Source organism: Gambusia affinis, linkage group LG22 (genome assembly GCF_019740435.1).
Source record: "Gambusia affinis linkage group LG22, SWU_Gaff_1.0, whole genome shotgun sequence".
Taxonomy (NCBI): domain Eukaryota; kingdom Metazoa; phylum Chordata; class Actinopteri; order Cyprinodontiformes; family Poeciliidae; genus Gambusia; species Gambusia affinis.
In genome coordinates this window covers 14,277,184-14,301,995 of record NC_057889.1, presented here as the reverse complement: position 1 = coordinate 14,301,995, position 24,812 = coordinate 14,277,184, and the positions used below count along the sequence as shown (strand labels likewise).

General features: G+C 37.8%; 1 protein-coding gene across 5 annotated transcripts; it reads right to left on the bottom strand.

Annotated features, from left to right (window-relative positions):
* Positions 1-1,048: 1,048 nt before the first annotated feature.
* arhgap18 (Rho GTPase activating protein 18) lies at positions 1,049-24,128 on the bottom strand. 5 transcript variants are annotated; one of them, XM_044105843.1, is made up of 19 exons: positions 22,089-22,224; positions 21,836-21,954; positions 12,640-12,877; positions 11,373-11,505; positions 10,548-10,627; positions 10,295-10,447; positions 9,733-9,787; positions 9,043-9,161; positions 8,519-8,590; positions 8,304-8,397; positions 7,785-7,876; positions 7,432-7,509; positions 7,172-7,331; positions 7,009-7,091; positions 6,057-6,263; positions 5,798-5,932; positions 4,853-4,974; positions 4,641-4,770; positions 1,049-3,064 (listed from the first exon to the last, which is right to left on the bottom strand). In XM_044105843.1, exons 1-19 carry the CDS (start codon positions 22,146-22,148, stop codon positions 2,765-2,767), a joined length of 2,430 nt encoding a protein of 809 aa, XP_043961778.1. In that variant the 5' UTR covers positions 22,149-22,224; the 3' UTR covers positions 1,049-2,764. The 5 variants fall into 5 exon arrangements, with proteins under 5 accessions (XP_043961778.1, XP_043961781.1, XP_043961780.1 ...); XM_044105846.1 differs by having other exon boundaries at positions 1,049-2,999; positions 4,715-4,770; XM_044105845.1 differs by lacking the exons at positions 21,836-21,954; positions 22,089-22,224 and adding an exon at positions 24,030-24,128.
* Positions 24,129-24,812: the final 684 nt, after the last annotated feature.

The following is a 24,812-nucleotide window of genomic DNA, read 5'->3' as shown; positions in this document are numbered from 1 at the left end:
CGCTTTGAATGACAGAAGCCAATCAGAAATGGCCAAAAATGTCTCAGCGAATCAAGTGGATACACAATTATCTTTACAGGTGACGGGCTGGTCCACGACACCAAAACATGAAAGAGAGGCGACATGAATATGAAAGTTGGGGAAGGTTATTTTGAGCCGTGTTTCAGTTTCTTTAGCAAATCAACAACAACAGTGCTAACATTTAAGCTTAAAAAACTTTGTAAAATTAAGTAATTGAATATCAGATAGTTGTCCATACACTATTTTCAAATTTAACATAAAATAAGATACAAGGAATCCAAATAAGCTTACTTATAAACTTACTTTCCTCCTTAATAAAAGTATGTTTTATATGGTATCTTGAGGTAAGCAATGTTAGAAATTATTTAACATTACAATAATAAAATCTTTTTTTGTTCCTCAATTTTCTGTCAATATTCTCATCATTCTCAGTGTGCTTTAGCTCATGAATAGAATATACACAGTATATCAGCTTTTGACATCAAGAGAGTATCTGTCCAAATGACGTACAGAACATGGTATTAGAAACAACTAATTTCATTGACAGGAAACATCTTTGAACTGGTTCTTGCAAAGAACCAACATTAATTATATGCAAATATGTATGGATTTTCAGGTTGATTTATGCATTTCTGATTGTGTTGTGTTATTTTGTGTTCATTATCCTTGTATTTATGTGATTTCTCATCAACCTGCCAATGGAACTAGAGATGGAAATTAGCCACCTGGCTATAATTTCACATGTTTACAAGTCGTTGATACCCTTGTGCCATTTTTAAAAATAAACTTGAATTTCCAGCTGCCATTGGGAGAGAATCCAATTTATGTAATGTTTTATTTACCTGAAACAACCAAAATAGATTTTTCAAATTTCTGAGCCAAGTATTGAATGAAATAAAACAAATGAATAAATAACCACTTGTTGATGAAGACCTGAAACAGAGTTCCTAAACTCACCTTGACCAGATCTTAATAGTTATTGAACTTTGAAAATGCAAGTGCAAATAAATAATCATAGCAGAGGTTGTGGTAATGAATTACATCACGTTTATTTACAGGCAGTCATGGTGGTAATTTAAAAGGCAGCTAATACATTTTTAGAAAACAAATCACCAAAACATCATACGTTACAGAAAGTGACAGTGTAAACTTTACAAACAAATCAAAAAAGTTCATCACATTTTTGTTAACTCTCCATGATTTTGTAGAAGTGAACTGTTTGGGAAATTAGACATAGCAATGCAGATATTATGTGACAATGTTAGAAACTTTTAGATAAAGTTGCTACTAAAGGCACAATAAATGCAAAAAAAAAAGAAAAAAAAAGATAAAATGTATATTTTCTTTGCCCAGATAAAAAAGGTTTGCAAGTACACAGAACCTGACATTAGTGGTAAGGCACAAAGGCTCAAAAATAATTATGTGCAAATGTATCACTGCATAAGCTCACTTTAAAAAAAAAGCTTCTTTCATAATATCTGTGCAGTTTTGTTGATTGAATCATATTCACATGTTGAGACACTCACAGATTTTAAAGGTTTCTTCGTACATAACTTTACTCGTATGTCTTCACTGCATGCCTTTGAAAATCTAAGACGTGATATTGAATCCTTTTGATCATTCTAAGAATACCTAAAAAAAAAAGAAAAACAACAAAAAAAGTGGAGACTTTTCACCCTGCTAAGGTTAGACCTCCTAAAATGCGTAATGTCCTTTAGAAACCTTCCTAGACAACTGCTTCCATTCAAGATTCAATAAAGTGGTCATGAACTTTAATAAAATGGGTAAAGAAAAAATAAGTACAATTTTTTGTACTTAACCAAAAGCCTAAAATAATTTATCTGATGGATGTGGAATCTACTAATGATCATATTATTGCACAGCACCATGTCTTGCATTTAATTAAAGCAAAAACATTAAAGCCAACCAATAAATCACAGTTTGGAAGTAGGAAGAATTTCTCCACCAGTGGAAAAAGTCTTTCAAGAGTGGTTTCTGTTTAGTGCCCTTGCTAAAGTATACACACACACCTTAAAGTTATTTATGCTTTAATAACATTACAACCCCAAACCTGAATGTACTTTGCAATAATCTCATGCGATAGACCAACACAAAGTGAAATGTTATTGTGAAGTGAAAGAAAACGGATCCATCTTTTGCAAATGATAAAATGCAGTTATATTTAGTCCCCTTTACTCTGATACCCTTAAACAAACCCAGATTAACCATCTGTTCTGCAAAACTTTCAGAGGTTTGTCAGGAAACATTATGAAGCAAACAGCATTATGCAGACAGAGGGACACGGCAGACAGGTCAGGTACAATGTTGTGGGGAAGAACGGTAATAAAAATTATCCCAAATTTTCAACATTTCCCAATGGTTTCAACTCCCTTCCCGAAACAGAAAAAGTTTGGCACGAGTGTAAACTGAAATAAATATAGCTGTACAATTGATTTTTTTTTTTTTTTTTTAGATGTTTTTAATCAAGATGAAATGTTTGATTTTCTTTCTACTTCACAATCATGCACAACTTTTTGCTGGTTTATCACTTCAAGTTGCAGTAAAATACACTGCAACTTCGGAAGGGCAGCTTCGGTAAAAATGTAGACGAGTCTTTATAAAATCTCCCTGGGAATCATTACATTGCAAAGAACTAAAAAAAAAAAAAAGGTTTTTCTGTAAAGTTTTTCCCCACACGATAAACTGCAACTGAACCGCCTGTGTTCTCTTATGGGTTCCAAAATCAAACAGTGCTTCGATACCAATGAAGAATTCCCCCATTGCATCCGGATTCCCCAGAAACTCCAGAGAACCAGCTGCAGCTTTGTCTCAGGAGGAAATTTAAAGTAGGCCAGGACCCCGCAGGACGACATTGCAGGCCAGAATTCATCGCTGTACTGCTTTGATGACCCACTCGGCTGCAGGGTTCAGCTGGGAAAGATCTTTCATGTACGTTTCCCCATCTAAGCATCTCTCCTCTTTGGAGAAGGGCAGGCAGAGAGAAATAATTAACAGATGGATTACCAGGAGCTGCAGTCACTGTCAGCAGTGTTGGGTAAGTTACTTTAAAAATGTAATCCGTTACAGTTACAAGTTACCTTGTTTAAAATGTAATTGTAGTGTAACTTTTTCGATTACTTTTAAAAAGTAATGTAACTAATTACTTTTGATTACTTTTTGATTACTTTGAGGTTTTAATGAGTATTGACCCATGTTCAACATTTTATTTTTCTTAGTGCACCGCAGGTTAGTGCACCGCCACAGGCAGTGCAATAATATGATTCTGCATTATCTGTTTCTCTCAGGTTAGGGAACTAATAGCTTATAGGTAACTAATAGGTAATAGCTTATTTAATAGCTTAAATAAGCTATTACCTATTTTTCTGACTTAATAGCCATGTTTAGTATACTGAATGGAGTAAGTAAATTATAGAGAACATTCTAATGATACCCCACATGCTGCAGAAAGTATTTAGGCTTACATTAGCATTTTGGCTAATTTCAGCTTATAGACTCATTTTAACAGACTGAATGGTGTACGTCCAGCTTACTTAACATACTTGTGACTTTCCACAAGCTAATGACTACTATTCAGCTAAGTTAGCATTGATGCTAATTTTTAGCATCAGAACCCTGGGTCCAAACCGACGGGCACACTTTGGCAGGCCCCAGTTAAATTTCTTCAGGAATTTTCTAGTTTACTTTATGTTCATGAAAATCATAACACTAGCACATTGCATACAATGTCTCATGGGAAAGAATAGATTCCAACGTTTGTCATGCATCAACACCAAACAGTCAAATATTCGTAAAACATTTTTATATTCACAGATGTAAATGTAAAGCAGTGCATAAATGTTACAGAAGACGGTACTATTGTTTTCTGTAATTGCTGGTATTACCACAATTCCGAGATGTTTGTCCTGTCGGGGACACCGTAGTGCAGGGGATTTTTGCGCGCTAGCTGCTGTATTCCTTACAGTGTGTTTACTGCCTGTAAGGTAAGCAGCAGCTCCGCTAGCCCGGTGTAAAATATACATTGCGTTGGTATGCCGATCTTTTGTTCTGTTTGTTCAGTGTGCCAGTTGTCTGCAGATTGCATCTTGTTTTGCACACACCCACTTTCATTTAAAAGAAACAACGCAGAGCCCATAGGGTGTCTTCCACCAGCTGCAGGTCTGAAGAGGGAGAGCCTGGGTTACATAAATAAAATGCTCCTTAAATTTCTAGTGCTGGAAGGCTGTCATTTTTGATGCGCTGCTTGAGCTGAAATGGAACCGTCCGCTCGCTTGCTGTTCCTCCAGGAGGCTCCGCCAGCACAGGATGGAACATCAGAGTAGCATTGCGGCTATGATAGAGACAAGGAGCCGTAGCGGGAAACGACGATAAAGACCGCAAAGCAATAAAAATATTATTACATATTTCGCAAAGGTTTTTGTTTATATATTTTTTTTAAATGTAACTAAATTTGTAATTCTTAATATTTTCGGAAGTAACTGTAACTGGATTACATATTTTCTCATTGTAACTGTAACGAATTACAGTTACTCTTTTTTTGTAATTAAATTACGTAACGTCGTTACATGTAATCCGTTACTACCCAACACTGGAGTCACTGTAACTTTCATGTATAAAAGATAAGTGAATGAAAATTTAAACAGCTCAGTTATATAGTGCTGGGAAATGAACTTACTGATGTTTCCACCAATCTCATAGAGACACAAATCTTCTTTTTTCACCGACACTGAGCTGGAAACAAAGGTGAAAACAGAGAGCTACAGGCCAGTAGTCTGTGTTTTATTGGAGCAAAGCGAATAGGTGTAGACGTTACCTGTCTTGGCTTAGGAAGCGAGTTAGTACATCAGCAGCTTGCAAATCTTCTGTAAGCTGAATCGCCATTGATATTTTACTGAACTGTGGTGCCTGAACTCGAATAAATCCCTGAGTATTCTCCTGGAGAAAAACACAGATGTGGAGAGGTAGGGGTCAAAACCGTAAATTTGACTTCACACATAAATTCAAGGTTATAATACAAAACATCTGTCTCCTAAATGAGAACTTAGTTTCGTAACAGGAGCAGTTGTTTGGAGAGTGCAACAATTTATTAAACAGAGAAGTACAAAAAAGACGAGTTGTAAAATTAAGTAATTGAATATCAGATTCAATTACTTTTCAGAGTTGTACAAAAAGACGAAGTGTAAGCTGTGTAATTAGTCTCTGCCAGTCAGACATCATATCATATTGGAGATAAAAACAAGACTGCGAATCAGATGTGTTAACTGCTTGGCTGAAAAGGGCCGTAGTGCTCTGGAAATGATTGACAATTCGAAACTTTGCTTCAAAGCTTCAGTAAAATTCTACAACATCACCACTAGATGTCACTGTTCTTCATTAGACTGAATATTGGACCTGTGGAAGGACCAGCAGGTATCAACTGTCGGGATTCTTATTGTGTGAGTCCCATAAAACTTTAAATATTCCAGAATTATTAATTTACTATAATTTTTATCTCGCTTAATATAATAATCACACGTTTTTTTTGTGTGTTTGTTCAGTGTTATAACCCATTTTTAAAACTTGTCATCAAAATGTTTCACTTTCTGCTTTCAAAATGACAAATTTGTTCTTTTTCAGCTTAGACACAAGTTTCAAAAAAATGACATTTACACAAGGTGGCCACTTTTATGAGTTAATTATTTGATCATTACTTAATAATTACTAGATATTGCTAAAAATAGATAACTCAAGGCAGTTTATTCCAGAAATCCTCTCCTACCTCTGGGATAGCTTTATCAATTGGCCTGTCGGTGGTTATCTTCTTCAGCAGCTTCCGTACAGCTCTGTCCTTGTACAGTTTTCGCTGGCCTTCCATATTTTGTTGCCTGACCTGAGTCAAAATGAACTTTGGGATCTGAAGTAGATGGTAATAGAGAGATAAAACTGTCTTTTAGAAGATGCTGTTTTTAGGAGTAATCAGGACACATGAAAAAGCATCTCCATTGCTGATTACAGTCATGTTTAACATCTTCAGTTACCGTCCAAAGGAGATTTTGGTATCTTATGAGCAGCCGGACGATGTTGGCTGTGCTGGTTGCCATGGAGAACTCCTGCTGCTCTGTCACCTTGGATCGAAAGCCTTTGAACATGAAGATGTTGGGTGCCATGACAACAGAGACATTGTTTAGAGTCATCTTGTTTTCGACCTGATGATTGATGACACGCTGGAAAAATTCCACAAGTGCCTGCAAAAGGAAATTTACTTCAAAAAAAAAAATTTCTTTTTTTGAAGAAAGAAATGTGTGCAATGTGAATTTATAGGGGAGTGTGCTACTAGCTTCAAAGTCTAAGACATGGAGTATAAACCTTCACTTCTGACAGGTTGATCATGTCTCCTGTACAGCCAGAAGTATAAGTTTGTCAAGATTAATTAGCAAAAGCACCAGCAGGTTCATGGCCTGTAGCTGTTGCTTCTTTGTGGGAAGCTCTTTCACAACAGAAAGCACAATAGCACGGTCAGACCTCACACTATGTCACATAAATCATGAAAACAGACTTGATACACACTGTTGACTGCAATAAAAGCATTGAGGTACTCCACAGTGAGCAGTGGATGGGGCAGCTCCCTGATGAACAGCTTCAACAGGCTCGCAGCACAACAGAACAGAAAGCACAACAGCACAGCGCATGGTATTTGAAATATTGTAAATTGCAAATACTTCAGAATGGGAATACCTTGTGTCATCTGGTAATTACATGACATTTTCAGAATAAAGAGTTGTTTTATGTGTGCTAGAATTTCTGTTGAAGTTTTTTAATCATCCCTTAATTGTTTGTTTTAAATATGCTTTTTTTTTCCACTATAAATGGTGCTTATACTGTATTGCATACAATATTCCAGGTTTTCAATGCAATTCTCTTTATCTATTTTGCTCTGTGTAGTGATTTGAGTTCCCTTGTGCATGTATAGTGCCATACAAATAAACCTACCTTCAAAGTATCCCGATTGGCCTCAGGCAACAAAAGCACCAGCAGGTTCAAGGCCTGAAGCTGTTGCTTCTTTGTGGGAAGCTCTTTCACAACAGAAAGCACAATAGCACGGTCAGACCTCACACTATGTCACATAAATCATGAAAACAGACTTGATACACACTGTTGACTGCAATAAAAGCATTGAGGTACTCCACAGTGAGCAGTGGATGGGGCAGCTCCCTGATGAACAGCTTCAACAGGCTCGCAGCATCGTGCTGCTTCACGTGCTTCCACTGAAACGTCCTGTCGTAGAAAGACGACTCGAGCTCCTGGCACAGTGACTGAATTTGGGTGAAGGCACACCAGCAGGCAATGTGAATTAGGGTGAAATCTAGTGTAAGCTAATCTAGAAATTTATAGAGTGTTCATGCAACAAAATACCTTGACTCTAGTGGCTGCTCCAGGGATACGTAGCAAACCTTCAGTGTCTAATCCCTCCTCCTCTACATGACTGATGAGCTGAAAATAGACAAATGGCATAACAGAACATCCACAAGGGCAAAGAAGTAAAAAAAAAAGTTTTATATCAGACCGTGAAAGCAATGAGAGCTACAATACACGTTATAGAGCAAATTGTATTGTGGTTTCAATTCAATTCAGCTCAAAAATAACTTATTCATCCTAAAGAGAAAATAAAAAGATTTAAAACTTCAGATTAAAAATGAGAGTAATTAACATTTTCCTTCATCTCTATCATAACCTTTGAATGAATGAATGAATGAATGAGTGCTCACCCTCTGCAGAATAAGTGGCACTTTGGTCCCAGGAACCCGTCGTTGGTCTTGATCCAAAAGAGTTATCAGAGGAACACCAAAAAGGCCACTTTCTGCACACACACACATACAGAGTGAACAATATGTGTTTAAACACACTAATACACGCTACAGGGCCTTGAAAAAGTATTCACAACCTTTGAAACCCCATATTTTCTCATGTTAGAATTGCTAAAATCTATATAGTTTAATGGGGTTTGACACTAGCTATTTAGCACAGCAAGAATAGCAAAAGGAGTTTGTTCTACAAAGGGTTGATTGACTCATTAGGTAAAATACAAACATATTTTTTAAACTACGATGTGTACTGTTTTCTGTCCACTTTACAATTACACGCCACACTATGTCGGTCTCACACATTAAATCCTAATGAAATATACAAAAGTTTGCTGTTGAGAAATGAGAAATTTCCAGGAATATAAACAGCTTTGTTAATTTATGCTTCTTCTTTTTTTTTTTTGGCTTCTTGGGCAACAATACCTTTGCTTTTCACTCTGCCAGGTTTATTGGCCTTGACATCTATCCCAGCTGTGTCAAACAGAGCAGTCATCTCTACCAGAACAAGTCTGCGCACCTGAAAGATTGTGTTAAAAAAAAAAACAAATAGACACACAAAACTACATCAGTCTGCCATCTAAAAAACCCCCTGATCTTTAAATGTCTGTCCATAGATCACCCTGTTACAGAGTTTTTACCTTTTTCATATCCAAAGGAGAAAGATCTCCCACTCTGGTCTGACCCGTTTTATCCCGAAGGAGCTTAAAGTTCTGAAGCAAAACAAAAGTAAAAACATTAAGGCACAGAGTTTTCAGTAGCTCATAGAAAAATCTAAAAAAAAAAAAAAAGAAAAAAAAGAAATTCCTGCATTTAAAGACAACAGCATTGTCTTTATGAATGATTTTAACTGCTACACAAACATCAACCACCAGATGTCACTACAGTCAATGAGGGCTAAAAATAAAAGACATCCTTGCTCTCTGCTTGTAATCAACACGACAACAAAGCAGTCATGTTGCTATTTATTCTAACGTTATCTATAAAAAAAACAACAACATAATTACTGTTAATGATTAACAACTATTGAATAAAAAACATGATCAATTTACATAGGCTCTTAATGTGGTATGTACATACTCAAAGTTCAAGCTTTTGAACAAACTGAAAGCATAAGTATAGCTGTACATATGCTACAGCCACTGTGTACAATTTTATGACTCACTGGAAGTTTGTCATCAGAGGAGTTAAGGCTGCTGTTGACCTTCAACCTCTGATTATCGTCCCGGTAAGAGAGCGCCTGCTCCGAAAACGCCACTTCTACATTCAGTTCCGTCTCCGTTTCTGCAGAGATGTACGGAGAAATAAAATAATATGCCCAACAGGAAGCTCAGTTTGAATGTTTATGTGCTGATGTTCTGAAACCACGAGGCAGGAAAAAAATGCTCAAGTGTCGTTTCATCTCCCTGCGTATTAGTCATTGCAGACGACAAAAAGGAAGTAAGAGGGGTCTGTTGACTTTCAACTACTGTGATAGAAAATTAACCCGCATTTACAAGGAGTCACATAACTTTCAACTATTTACAGAAATGCTACGCTCACCTGTATTCATGTCCTGTTTTTCATACGTAAACCAGTATTTTGATCTGAATCTAATCAGCTTCCCTAAACATTTCCTTTGATGCATCAGTCATTGACAGCGCTTCCTCTAAAATGCAGCACAGACTTCTGCTTCTATCCTGACTCAATTCCTGCTATATATGACTACATTAAACAGAATCCTACGGATTTCGTTTCTTTCACGCTGAGATTAAATCTCAGTTCCAAGGCAGACATTTATTTGGACCCGGTTTCATAAAATCCACACTGAAGAATTCTGAATGTGTTTTATTTTAAAGGACTGAGCTGCTCATACCAGCAGTAGTTGGATCTTTGTCACTTCCCTCTTTCAGTTTTGGAGGCTCTTCATTCTGTGACAAGCATAACAGTGAGACAGTGCAGCACAAGACGTTATAAAACAGAGCAACATGCTACATATATATAATCAACTCAACCCAATTCAAAACTGCTATTTCGTTTTATTCTAAAAGGAACTAAAATGTTGTAACTCATAGCAGGTCCTGAGTGATACCGTCTGTTGTTCGGCAAGAACTGCTAATCCATCTCATTTGTTTTTGCCGCTCCTCTTTTGCACCCGTTTTGCAAAATGTACGTGTATATTTGAGCCAAATCTATATACCGGTACCTTTTGTGTTTGAAAATCTTCAATGTAAACAAAATTACAAAACTAAGGCAAAAAAATAAAAATAAACAAGTAAAATCTGAAAAATGTTTATAAAAAGAACCAACATACTGTATGTATGTATAAATGCTCAAGATCATAAACTACAATACAGAGGCAGTCAAAAAATTTTGACTTTTTCAAAGTCTTTATTTTAAGGTTTCCAGCGCGTTTTTTATGCTGATCATCTGATCACCTTTTCAGGAGGTCTGAATATATCCCGAACATCAGGGAAGTGTTGGCGGTTGCGTCGCCGGAGCAGAGTCTGCTGATAGGACGACACACGAAGCTGCACAGCGGCGGCCTGCGTTCTGGTGAGGGTGGACAGGAACACGGCACTGTCTTCTTCCTGTCAACCAATAGGAACCACAAATAGAGCAAGATATTTGCTCGTGTATTGTCCCGATTCTCATTGATCTGTGAATCTGTACAGTTGTTTATCTGCTCACATGGTCCTCGGCTGTCAAGGAATCGTCAACCAGTCGTACTAGTCCCGCCTCTGTAAGCCACGCCTCCTCGTGCTCTCCTTCTAAAGGAGGAAAAGTTATTTTAAAATGGTTTCGGACAAAAAGCACCAAAAGGACGAAGAAGGAAGGAAAGAAAATAAAATAGAGAAATAATTTTCTATACTTATGTCTTTTTTTTTTCAGCCTATAAAAATGTTTGACATAAAAATGACTAAAATGGGCGTAGTTTGTCCTTGTAGAAAACGGTTAAATAATTATATTACATGGAAAAGATTAATAACAAAGATAAGTGAACTAAGAAATCATACAGGAAAAAGCTTCCTGAGAACAACAGAATAGTAGGCTGAATATAACATGAAAAAGACAGACAAATATTTAATTCCTAATGAGCAATGGCATCAAAACAGTCTGCATACGTCAAAGCTGACTTTCACTTAGTCCTCAGCTTTAAAGCATGTTGCAGTAAATGTCTCCAATGAAAGAAAATTATCCAATTCAAGGACAAAACTTGCAAAAACTAAAGAGCAACAGTCTTTTTGATGCATCATATGCACAGTTTTGACAGTAAGTTCTGATTCGGCAACAAAGTTTCGCTAAAAGAAATTCAAAATGTCAAACAAGCTTACTGCTGGCATCTTTCCATAAGGCAAAGGGCATTTTTCCAAGTTGCATATCCAATATTCAGATCATGAAACTAAGCTACACACACATGCCCCAACTACCAGTAGAAAAATATCTGCATATTCCGGGACATGTAGGACAATAAAGTTTTATTTACATCCTGTCAATAGAAACAGAATATCCCACCTTCAGGAGCTTTCTGCTGCTCCTCCTCATGAGTTTCTCCTTCTCCTCCCCCCCTCCCATGTCCTTCTCCTGAACTCTTGATGTTCTCAATCTCTGTCCAGTAGTCCTCCATCTCCAGCTCATCCAGGGAGTCCTGTGGAAAGTGCAAACACTCAGGCAATGGGATACGAACATTTACAGCTTCGAGACGTTGTTTTCGTTTCCGTTCTCAGCTGGGGTTGTCTTCCTTGGTATTTTCACACACGAAAAACCCTTCAGGACCTGACGCAACAAGTTAACGGTAGAAAGGGGGGAAAAAAACAAAAACAAAACAAGCACAGCCTGTCAGAACAAGCCTCAGGCAGTTTCAGCCAGAGTTCCCTTCATTAAAACAAAAATATATTTTTACGTAATCCCCCTAAATTTAATCACACTCATTATAACGCAAGGAATTCTTTTTTAATAGAGCCATTTGCCGCTTGGGATATTTAAAAATGGCTGGCTGATGAGCTGCCCAAAATGAACTCCCATTCAAAAAGTTGCGTTGAGGAAACAGGAAACAAATAACGGCTCAAGTTAAATTACAAGCAAGTATGGTTGTTTCTGGAAGACCCACTGAGAAAAATGCTGAAAAACATTTGCACAATTGAGAGCACAGACACAAATGTCTCAAAGCATGAAGAGAAGTCACTTTGTTGGTCACATAGTTAACAAAACAGCTCACAGTCGCCCCCTATCGAACAGGAGTGTGAAACCATGGCTTTCTGAGCTGAACCCCTGGCATAGCTAGCCCCAAAATACATAATATAGGACTGTGAAACATTTAAACACAAAATGCATTAGAGATGTCGATAGTGGTATGACTTGCGATAGATGAAATATTAGAGACACATCAATTCAATTAGTGATCTCCAGTTTTAAATATTTTAAACCCGCTTCAGAATATTGTATTGACATTTAAAAATCTAGCCTAATCAAAAACAGATACAAGTTGAGAGGTGAAACAGATTAAACATATGTAATATGTTCAGCCTTCCTGTTTTCTGGTCAAAGTCATTGCTCTCTCTTTCATAGACTAAATTAGTCACAAATGTGCCTCAACATGTAGGTTAAATTTAAAAAGCATTGTTCTTCTTCGTGCTCATCCTGACTTATTTTTTAAGTCAGGACCTAAAGATATCTTCTTCACCAAAGATAACTTTTTCTCTATATCATGGACTGGTTTGTAGACTACAAAAGTTGAAATGGTTAATAACAAGCCAACCCATTATATTCCTTCACTTCTTACCTGAGAGAAGCTGCGCTGGCATGTGGGCCGTTTTCTGGGTTTGGAGTTGGGACTGTGCCTCGGACTGGAGCCCAGCTTAGGGCTGGAGGAAGGCTGAGATCCGGGATGAGCAGCAGAACCTGAACCCGATTCAGTGTTGCTCGCTCCTGTACCACCGGTGGCCAACGAAGGTTCATATCTATCTTCTTGTTGTTGTGTGCTTTGGTTATGTTCAAGACTATAGTGGCCTGTTTTGCGACTGTTAATGACACACAAAAAGAAGAAAAAAAAATATTAAGAAGGAGAAATATATAATATGTATATGTAAATAGCTAAACTCCTTGCAAACATTCCAGATGAAACAAAATAATTTTTGTTTCACTTGTAGCTGTGTACTTTGCACCATGTTTATCAGATACACACTGATCATAAAACTATTCCTTGGTTAGAAGCGTTGTGTTGGTTAGAGCTGCTACATTCAGCCATGTCTTCTTGGACTTGCAGTAAATGTGAGTGTGTGTCAAAACAGAGGTGGGATTGCCAAAGGTTGAAAGCACAGAAAAACCAATAAACATGTTTAATTTTCAACCAGGCTGCTAATGACGGCAACATCTGCCGGGGAACAAAAATAGCACACCTTGTGCCCTGCAACCTTCGCTTCACTATAGATAAACACATAAATCTTAGTCGGTCCATTGCTGAGGAGTACATTAATATTGCAGACAGAGTGGCCTGCTAAGAATAACAAAGTGACTTCATTTATCAAGTGAAACCACCCAAGCACAACATTTAGCAAACAACTCAATGATGTTTGCACAGCTAAAAATAAAGGGGATGCAAATACAAGAGTAATGTTATACTTAAATGTTTCAGATCAAATTAATTTTAATAAAAGTTCAAACTAATCCAGGTAAATCCAAAAAGCCATCTCTAAATTATGATTTAGTTTTTTAGGAGCAAAAAAAAAAGCCGTCTGAATCCACCTGTTCTTCTGTCGGAAAAAAAAATTGCCCTTTCCATAAATTATAAATGAGTTACCGTTCTATGTTGAAATTTGAGTTAAATTTCATGAGCTACACTCATATCTGATTACTTCAAGGCCTATATTAAGAAATCAAGAAAAAGATCTCAAAAAGCAACACTTCCTGCACCATTTCAGAGAAATTCAAGAACAAAGCCACAGGCATCTGCAACGCGCTAGGAAAGATATTTGTGGCATATTGGGATTAAGGCAAACCACAGTGAGAACCACTATCCTTAAACAGAGTGGTGAACCTTAACAGTGGAGAGGCAGGTCTACAAAAATGACTCTGAAAGTGTATTCAGGACTCAGGAGGTTAAAGATTTCCTAATGATAACTTTTGGTAAAATCCTCCATGGACTGACAAGACCAAAATGGACCACTTTTGAGAATTTTGTGCCCCATTACTTCTGTCACAATCCTAATTCAGCATTTGATAAAAGGATCAAACTGATAGTAAAACATGACGGTAGCTGTGTGGTTGTCTACAGGTGATTAGTTGGATCTGGATGACTTGTTGTAATTTACAGAACCATACTGTTTTGCATCTAGTAGAAAAACAAAATAGTTTGTGACCTTAAGCACAATTAGTACAAGTTTGGAAAGGCCTTGTCAAAGTGTCAACTCAAATTTGATTACCTTAACCAGGCCGTTTATGCTAAAAAAAAATAAAAAAATAAAAAATCATTGAATGTGACTAAATAAAAATTATTCTGTAAAGACCATGGGGGCAAAATTTCTCCACTGTCACTCTGTCATTTACCCCAAATGCTTCATGTAATGACAGTTGTTGCTGTCAAGGGTAGAACAGCCAGTTATTAGGTGTAGGCAAATTAACTTTTCACATCGGATCAGTTTCCCCCTCACCCTCTTATCATAAATTTTAAAACTACTTTTTGTGTGTTCTTAATTTACTTTTGTCGAACATAAAATGCTATAAGTGACAAAAACTTTTAAGGAGAAGAAATATGTGAGGGGAGAAAGACTTTACAGAACTGTACATATCTATTTAAAACACTTGTTTTAAACTCTTGCTAGAATAATCCAACTTGAAAACATTTGAAAAATGTCTAATTCTATAATCTTGTCACCAATGGCAGCAAAGATTTTTAATAACGTGTCTTGTTATCATATCCCCTGTTCATGCGCTGCAGTTGCAGCTGTTGCGGAGCAGACGATGTAGCTTCCCACAGCTCTGCATGGCCTCCGTCAGATTTCTGTCAACAGCTGCTGAACGCGGGTTTTCATCCGTCGTGTCCATCTATTTGCATATGATCATCTAGTCAAACACACCATCACAAACAACCACACTCATCAGCCTAGTTGTTAAAAAGAAAATCCTGGGACACGTAAACAACAAAAACTGGATGAATCGGTGAGACTTGGGTTACTACAAGTTTTTCACTTTAAAAAAAATAAAAATTATATTTCGGACCGTAAGCTCCGGTGTTTGAAAATAGTCCATGCTGCACACTGATCCGCAAGAGGTTTTATGTAGGAAAGAAATATTTTGTTGGAGTTATAAAAGTTCATCAAGGTAATGCAATGAGAAGGACAGCACTGTGACTTGATGTACTGTATTAATTAACTTGGAATTACCAGCAGAGAGCATTAATCTGAAAGTTCACAGAGTGAGGCCACATACCACAGCAGACCTCCACCAAACTCTGTTTAACTCACAGTAAAACTCTGACAGACATCAGATTAAACCTTTCGTTCACAGCTCCCTCATTTCTAATATTTCCCCTTTTCTCCTCCGCCTCTTCTTATCTCCATCCACCCGCTCAGATTTAGTTGAGTTTATATGATCCGTGTCCTCCTCTGCGCTCCTAATTACATAAACTTGCTCTGATCTGTGTGGCTCCAGCTGAAGTGCTTTCACTTGAATGGAATTGCAAAAATGTTCCTGTTTTGCTGGCTTACTGCAGAATATTTGGTTTAAATCTAATCAACACACGCCAGCTCACGCCAACGCGAGTTAATCATTTACATTCACCAAGCTTTAAAGGTACTTTGTTTAAATTATAAATCAGGCTTGCAAGTGGACACATCAAGCCGTGTTAGTTTCTCATTCGTTAATTTGGCCATCGCATGTGCATGCTTTGAAAAAAAGAACAAAATAACAGCCAACGGATCAAGAGACTCCTCAGCTGTTCTCCTGCAGTTTGATTTCTACAATGTTTCTGTTGTTGACGAATCAGGATTAAAAACTCTTACTGGCAGAGATCTAGATGAGTCTCTTGGAAGTTGCTACGTTTCATTGGATGGCATGAAAGGGCAGAATAAAGTCAGGAAATAATGAGCAAGAATGATTCACTAACTCTGACTCTTCCTGGACTGCATGAAGCATGTGTTTTATTGTCCAACAAATCTTAAAAGTGTATCAAGTCAGCATGTAATGAATCGAAATAATGTTCCAAAAATAAGGAACAATAGTGGAAAAAGCTATTTAGATAGAAAGAGTTTTTTTGTTTTTTTTTACAAGCTGTAAAGATAGGTACAGAACATATACGTCTGCTATGGAGAATGCCATCTTTTCTGCTGTAATCTGTTGGGGCACAGCTGCATCAGAAACCAGGAATTTCAAGAAGCGCAACAACCTAATAAAGAAGGCTGGTTCTGTTCTGGGGACTACCGGAAAAAGTATAATAATAATCTTCATCAGATTATCAAACAACAAATTAGGACTGGAAAATAATTCAATAACAATATATATCCCATCATACCTTTATTCAACAAAGGTAGTATGATTTTTTAAACATATTTCTGATATTTTTATATCCATTATAGTCTATGGTTACAACCTTTTTCACAAGAGAAAAAGCCACACTACATTGGCTACGTGAGTGAGTTACACCACAACAAGGAGCCTGTGCCTAGCAGCACTAGGCTAGGCTAAGCTAAGCTAAGCTCCAATGTAGTAAGTTTTAGCAACAAATTGTCTATGACTGTAATACAAATGTGACTGAACAAGCCTTCACAAGCGAAGAGTCAGCCGACAAAATAGTTGATAAGAGAAAAAAAGATTAATTTGATTGTATGGAAGTGGGCCAGCTATCTAAGATCTGATCAACGTCAGGCTTCAGTGTGCTTCAAAATGTCCCGGAGAGTCGTGCCAAGTAGAGGCGGGAACACACCAAATATGTTCCACCATCTGAAGCATTTCCACTCAATAGAATATGCAGAGAGTCAGAAGGTGAAGCACCATAAAAGTACAATCCATAAGGAAGTCATTTTATTTTAGCAAGAAAGGAAAGTATCTTGCTCTTCAGTTTAAAATAAAAGACTATACATCATTTTAAACGTTTTTGTTAGCTTTTAGTGTAAAAGACTCCGACGATATGTTGAGGATAAGAGAATATCATACCATCCCTCGCCCAGTCACACCTGCATTTCACAAGTTTCAGGAAATTTTGTCAGGGTTTTTCTGAGCATACGCAACATGGACAGCATAATTAAAAGTTTGATGTTTAACAATATGTGTATTGATCTAATAAGAGAAATATTTTTAACCTTATTTTATATTAAAAATAATGGACATGGGGTGATAGGTCTTTCCTAAATAAGAGAATAACAGAGATACGAGCATATTTAGTCAAAAACAAACCCAAGGCTGACAAAAGAAACAAGCAAAATGTTCAATTTGATACAGACCATCCAAGCATTCTGATTGGACAAGACTTTCCTACCTTAATGACTGTTTAAGTTTTCCCCTGTTGTATAGAAAATATGAATTTAAACTGTGTTAAAACAAGAGTTTAACGTGTGAGAAAATGACAGCTAGAGTGCATGCAAGTCTTCCTTTTAGAAATAAGGTTATCAATACACTGGGCACAATTTTTATAAGTTTAAAGGTTTATTGTGACCACATTATGTCTACAGTCCTAGACCTGTGTGCTGCTCCTGTGAATAAAGCCAACAGTTTCACACTTCCGAGTAGAGCTGACCTAAAAAGGACAACGGAGCTGCAGCTGGATGCGCAGTCGCTCTAAATTGTGTGCCTTCTTCAACCACACACCTTTGACCAGCTAGATGGAGGATGTAAGCAAGTCGGTGTGTCTGCGTGTGTGAGTGGGGGGAGCAGAGAGGAAACCCTTTCATCTATGCAAACAATAATTTCAACACTGGTAAGAGGAACACAAGTTGGGATCTGAGGAAACGCCTCGCCCAGACTGTTCAATGCCAATTATCAGTTTGTGTGACTTCTTGGGTGAAGATGTTTCCACCTGGCTTTTCTGTTACCGATAACTATTTTCAGTTTTCTTTGAAGCGTAAGTCGACAATGTAGATTAAGTTTGTTACTTTGAGTTTATCTCACTGTGAGAAAAACCTTAAAAGTTTTGACTTGTTACTTGAGATGAATAGAGAGATCGTCTGCGGTTGCCATCACCTTAATCTTTAACTCCTTCCACAGACTTTCTTTCAGAGTCAAGTCGAAACCTAAATCTCGAAGGGGTGTGAATAATTTTGGACTTAGCCATACCAAAGCGCTAACATTTAGCGATGAAAACACTCCTCACTGTGAAAGTTGTTACTGAGGAATGAAAACTCAAAGTTTGCCGTTTTTTGTACTAGTGAGAAGCTTAAAAATTATGACAAAATGTACCACCTCTCTATGAAAACCATTATAAGCAGTTTACAAGGTAACTGTAAACCCGCCACACTTGCCAATTACTGTATGACTTCAGCTGTGACCATGTGATTTGATCAGATGTCCCTCAGATTTAATTTGTGGAAGCAAAAATTATTAAGAAGATCTAGAATGTGAAAAGGCATAATGTGTCTACTGTCAGGTACAGTGGGGGACCTGTGATGCTATGAGCCTCTCTGCAAATGCCCCGAGAATCTTGTTGGTAAATTTACAAATATGTTCATTCAGGCTGCTACTTTAAAACAGTAGCTAACAGGAAAGTTGAACTTATTAAAGTTGGTCTGTTTATGAATTTTCAATTTCTGTACAAGCTGAACCCTACCATAACCCTAAAATGTGGCCATCTATTTCAAATCTGAATTAAGGGAAAGGGTCTGCATTCTTAAGGGAATTAAGTTATTAATGCTAACACTGCTAGCATAGAGTTTAAAATAACACTGTGACATTGTGAGAAATGATGAGAGACCTGCAATTTCCAGAACATCAAATCTAAGACTTTTCAGGAGCAAATAAGATATTCAAGTAAACATAAAAATAATTCAAGTTTTTTTCTTAAGTTTAATCATTAACATACTTAGTAACTTGATAAAGTTAAAATATAACTTAATTGAGTATTCAAATCTGTTTCCTTCAAGCCAAAGTTCAATAAATAAACAACACACTCTCTTCCAAACAAACAGAGCAGAAAAAGTCAGTTTTGATTTCATATCTCTAAACAATTAACAATAAGTCAGTTTTACTTCACAATATAATCAAATCCTGACTTCTTAACCAGAACTAGGATCTGGAATGAATCAATACCAACCAGTGGAAAATCTAAATAATAAAAAAAAAAAGCGACAGGGTGAATAAATTTATGGCAAAACTAAATTAAATTCAACACCTTGAAAAGTCTGGGTATATTTAAAACTTACAAAGTAACCCCAACCCATTTAACCCCTTAGGCTATTATAAACCTAAATTCAGATTGTGGATTGATAGCTTCTTACTCCTTGCCGTCACTGGTTTCAGAGTTATGTCTTGTTGGATGTGTTCTCAAACAAAGTTAAAATTGTTCTTCATTGTCGTTGGGTCAGCAAGCAATTAGTGTCAAGCATTATTTAAATGATAAAGTAATTTGCTTTTTTTGGTTCAGAAATATGCTATGTCCATTTCAGTGGACACAGGGTCTAGCGCTTCTCAAATAGCCCTCATGTGATCGTACAGCTACAGTTTACTAGCAAAGAATGGGAGAGTGTAGGAAATTTATGAAGGAGATTAGTACTGCTTGTCCCCGTCCACAATGGCCTCAAAACTTAGCATGTGCATTCAGATCAACAGATGTCAGCTGGCGCATTTGAAGACAGAGCATGTCTCTGTCCATTCCCCACCCCCTCACAGCTACTGGCCTCAACGATGACCAAATGCTTCAGTATACAATCTCCCCTTCAGATTGGATGAATCTGTAACATATAATTCATCCTTGTGTGACGGAAAACTCCTAACATCCTAGACAGTTTACCATTCTTGATCATCTTCCTTATTTTATGTGTCCGAATTAATACAAGTGATTGAGCTTAAGTTAGCCCTTTTAAGTCAGACAAATAGACTTTGGAAACTCTGGTCACTGCAGGGAACTGAAAAACAAAACCTCTCTGCCCAATTTCCACACTTCCTTCCATTTAAACGACAAAGACAACACCGTGCAAGACTCCGAGCAGACACGTAACTCAAGGCTCCGTAGGTAGGATGTCTAGCTGGTGCGAGGCCAGAAGCTTACGGTCTGTTTGTTTTACGTTTCCTGACCTGAGGGGAACAATGGCCTCCAAACTTAGCCTCACACAGGTCAGCCTAGACGGGACTCACACACTCTGCTGACCGAGGTGAGACAAAGGAAGTCTGTAATGTGACGCTTTTCTTTTTAGCCAGGTAAGCAAGCCATCTGGAACACACGCATCTCCATTTTACCTACCGCACACTCACAGTGGCTGATGTATCAATGTAAGCCAAGAGGGTAGTTGTTTTCTAATCTTTACCACATCACTGATTGTAACGCTGATGCATCATCTTCACATCTTGCACGAGGATGAACAGACGAGTATATCGTAAAAACGTAGGACTCAAATTGTGTGTAACTTTTTGAGCAACATCCTAAAATTAAGGTCGTCACTCAACGCGAGAATTATAGATTTTAAAATAAAAAATTTTTTTATTTAATAGAGGTTGAAGAGGAGTTTAAATGTATGGGCAACATTTTTATTTCAAGAGGATGACACTGAATTAGTTAAATCGACGGAAGGCCCACAGAATAAATAGGAAGAGAAATATTCCAGCCAGCTGTGAAGGAAGACACTTCAGCGCTCTTTCCTTCCTTTTTGGGTGATGAAATGTTTAGTATAGTCAGTATGCTTAGTCATCTCTTTCCTCTAGCAGTGCAATATTCTCACTATTTCAGGCATCCTGTTTTGGAACTGTGGCAAAGTTTTCATCTCCCTTTAAATTCTTCTTCTTCTCACAAAAGCCTTTCCATGGATTTTCAATGGAATGAAGTGAGGACTTTGACTGGGACGTTCTAACGTAAATGCTTCGGTCTAACGAATGCCATTGTAACTCTGGCTCTACTAGGTTGTCCTCCAGGATTACCCCATGTTTTGCTTCAGGCATTGCCTTCCTATCAAAAATCTTCTGGTTCTTGTTTGTGCTGACACCACTAGGTTTGATGTGATCAAGATGATGTGTAGTTTTCAGCCACGTACATATAGGGTTTTGCTAGAATGTCCAAAGTTTGTTATATAAGACCAGATCACCTTCTTCCCCATGTATGCCTTTTTCTCTAGAAGGCACCCAGTAAACTTTAAATGGAACTTCTTGACACTTTTCCCACTCCATAAAAAGCAGTGACCAGGTTAGTGCCATACTTTGCTTTCATAGGTGATCTATGAGGTCTTAACATAAATGCAAAAATCAGCCTACTGTTTCACGATTATACACTACTTTGTGTTGGCTTAATAAATAAAACATGGATGTAAATGTGGAAATACACAAAATACATAGGGTTGCACTGTTCTGAAATAAGTCATGGCTAAAGGAAGTCCCACAGTTAGATAAATGACAAGGAATGTTTTTTTCTTTAAATGATTTTCATTAAAGTCTTAAAATCCCTAGTCACTATAGAAATGCTGGTGTACACTGTTTTCATTTAATATGAGGGCATCAACGTTTCCTTCAGCCAATACTGGTTTTCATTTATTGTTTGTTTGTTTGTTATTTCACACAGACAGAAATAAATGACCATACCACTCAAATCATCCATAAAGAATGAGTCTATAATTATGTGAATCTTCAAAAGAATTACACAACTTTGGACTTAAGAAACAATAAATCTAGTTAACCTTAAAGCTGCAGGTGTGTGTGGAAGCTCTGAATTAGCCACCTTTGCGTAATCTAGCACAGTGGGACAAAGTCAAGGTGAACCTGCTGATTAGAAATGAAGTAAAGGAAAAACATAAACCCAAGCCCAAGGGTGGAGCTGCGTGGTCCCAGAAGCTACAATAAAAAGTGCCTGCCTGTGATGCAGCTTAGCGGGTTTACACACTGCTCTGACTGCAGGATTTATGCAGGATCCACTTCGCATGCCGAGAAGTTTTAACTTTCCAGCACCGTCAGCACATCCACGCCACTCGGGCTGCAAAATGAGAAAAAGTGCGCCATCACTCTGACCTTTGCCCGCTTGCTCGTAAACACACAGACACACGTAGCTTCGTTCAGCTCCCCCTGAAGAAATGAATTAAAGTGACAATACCAGGTCACATTTCCCACCTGAGCAAGTCGGGCTCCCGGTTCGGTACCGGCGGACAGCTGGAAGTGGAACCACCACATAGTCCCGTTTGCGGTAGCAGCTCGGCGTTGCTGTGGTAACCCGTTAAAACCACTCCCTGAGACTGGTGCCGACTCATGTTTCTCCCCTTTTTCTTCTTCCGTCTGTCTCATACACGGCTGACATCCGATCTATAATCTATAGATGAGCTCCGCCTCCGCTTCTGAGTGTGTTTAAGATCCTATCTGTGGAGCCTTTCCATTGCTGGACTTTTCTGTTGCCGACTCATGCGGACTCAAAACTCCGCTCCGTCCGGACTCTTGTCTCGTTTCCTCTGGTGTGTCCTCTCCCGGAGCGGAGGAGCAGGACTGGGGCTGGATTACAAACTGACCGCAGATCAGGGATTGGCCGAATCGGCAGGTCAACTTTCCAGAGACAACACCGCCCCCTCCTGGTGTAAGAGAGTACTGACTATTTCCTGCTGGGAGAAGTTCCGCATCCCAGAGGCATGCGTGCAGTGGGTGAACCCCAAAATTATTCGTACCCCTGGCAGATTTAAGCTTCATTCAACCAATAAATGATGTTTCACTGGAAATCATGTATTTACCCATTTAATTTGAATTAAAAATATTTTAAATCTGCCAGGATTATGAATATGCTTGGATTTAACTGTGCAATTTCTTTCAGTCACTGTGCTGTCATAGTATTAAATTGAAGAGAAAAAATGTAATGCATGCTATTAGCAAATTAAAATTATTAGACTTTTATTGGCATACCCAAGATATATTAGAATAATTCAATAACCAGACTGCAAAAAACCTCCATGTGCCAAAGTGTTTTTGACCACATCACTGAACCTGCTGGGACCTTGATATGCTCATACAGAAAAACAAGAGAAGATGCACACATAAATCTCATAATCTATTGTTCATGCAAGGTCGTTGAGTGACTTTTTTTTATATAGTCTGGTTTGGATCCTCGTCTTAATCTAAGATGGATCCAGTGCCAAGAAGACATTGAACAAGTTTTTTGTTGAGTATTGAAAATCAGAATAATGATCTAAACTGTTTTAAATAATTTCTCTTTAGTAGAGATCAGTCATATGTCTTAGTCTTTTATATTTTAAACTACATAATATCAAATGTAGACTGGATTTCATTAAACAACAAAGGGTGAAATATCCCTTCCTATTATCACACAATAAAAAGTTACAGCTTAGCTACAAACTTTAGCATCATAGTCTCTAGTGGTTTATGGCCAGACTTTCTTACACTGCTTATGCTGTAACAACCAACTTATGAAAAGGTTGGCCTGTTTGCCCCCAAATGAAATGGCACCCTGGGCAGTGAGCCATATCACCCTAAATAAAACACTAGCCCTGTTGGCATCCCTACAGGATGAATACTTTGTATAAAATCCTTAGCTGAACGTCTTCATTAATAATTTATTTCATTTATTAAGCAAAGGCAAATTTTTATTTCTCCACAATTGTTTTATCAGTCCAGTTAAATGAAACCTCCGTTTATGAAGTCCAACCTCCATCTGCAACTAGAAACGTACTCGGTGGTTTGACACTGTACAACTTGAGCACAAATGTGTTTAAAATTATTTTGCTGACCACTCTACCACCAACTACAACCAGAATCCTTCAATTCCTACAAAACAGGGGAAAAAAAACCAACAACAACAGAGCAAACAGTGTACAGTAAAACTCAATTGGATATAATTATTTTTGTATGAAGAAACAAGATTTTCTGGATTAAGAATTAAATATTTTTAATCGTTGAGCACATTACTGACTACAAAAAACAAAAAAAGTCTGGGAAACAACATATGGGTCAGAGCCATGGGACAGTCATTAAGCCAGACTTGCATGTTCAAGCACTGGTTTGTACACAGAAGCCTTGAAACACACACGAACAGCTTGGCTTAGACCTGCTTACCTAAAATGGAGGCACTCCGTGATCCTGGAGACCATTCTGTCCGTCTGTCTCGGAGTCCGGCCGTCTTTCTTTAACGCAGCCTGGGTTACAGGCCATGTGCTGGTAAATGGTGGTAAAACACTCACACAGAGACACTGTGGCAAGCGGATTAACCAGCAAGGTCAATGAGATTTTGTTTTTCTGCTCCTCCCAGTCTCTGATCCTCTGTCATTCCAACCTCTTTGGTTCCAGTATTCCCAGTTGGCCCAGTAACTCCCATCTGAATAGATCTGTCCCTATCATTTCTGCTCCTCTGCATTCCTTCTTAAAGATGTTATCAGCCTGGCTGAAAAGGTCACAAACATGCATTTGGTAAATAAGGAGGCGTCAGGCCTACACTGTTTTAAAAGATCGATGGCTGCTGTCAAAATGAAAGGATTCATCTTAATGAAATGTAAGATCAAAAGCAACAGAACTCCAGATCCACTCTGTTGGTGTTTAAACTGAAGCAAAAATATTAAAGGTTTGCTGTGAGTTGTGGCTCTGGTATACTCCTCATATTTGTTGGAACGCAAAGAAACTTTGTGACAGTTTTAAACAAACTAAACCGCTCAAAGAGCTCTCCCTACTGACGATACGAGGACAAAGAAAAGTCAAATGAAAAACTGAGGCTTCAGTTACATCTACGTGTGATGACGGAGAATAGATACAGACTGAGTACAAAGTCTCCCAGGTGTGTTCACGACTCTTGAATAGGGTGCATTATTGAAGCAGTGTTTGTAAAATTCAACTCTCTTCCTTCTA

What these genes read in the sequence shown, in the direction of transcription:
- arhgap18 (XM_044105843.1), bottom strand. Translation starts at nt 22,148, where the DNA reads ATGTGGTGGTTCCACTTCCAGCTGTCCGCCGGTACCGAACCGGGAGCC. An exon ending in GCAGCAGAAAGCTCCTGAAG is followed by an intron (nt 10,628 to 11,372) that starts GTGGGATATTCT and finishes TTCCTCCTTTAG; the next exon opens with AAGGAGAGCACGAGGAGGCG. An exon ending in ATCTTTTATACATGAAAGTT is followed by an intron (nt 3,065 to 4,640) that starts ACAGTGACTCCA and finishes CCAACACTGCTG; the next exon opens with ACAGTGACTGCAGCTCCTGG.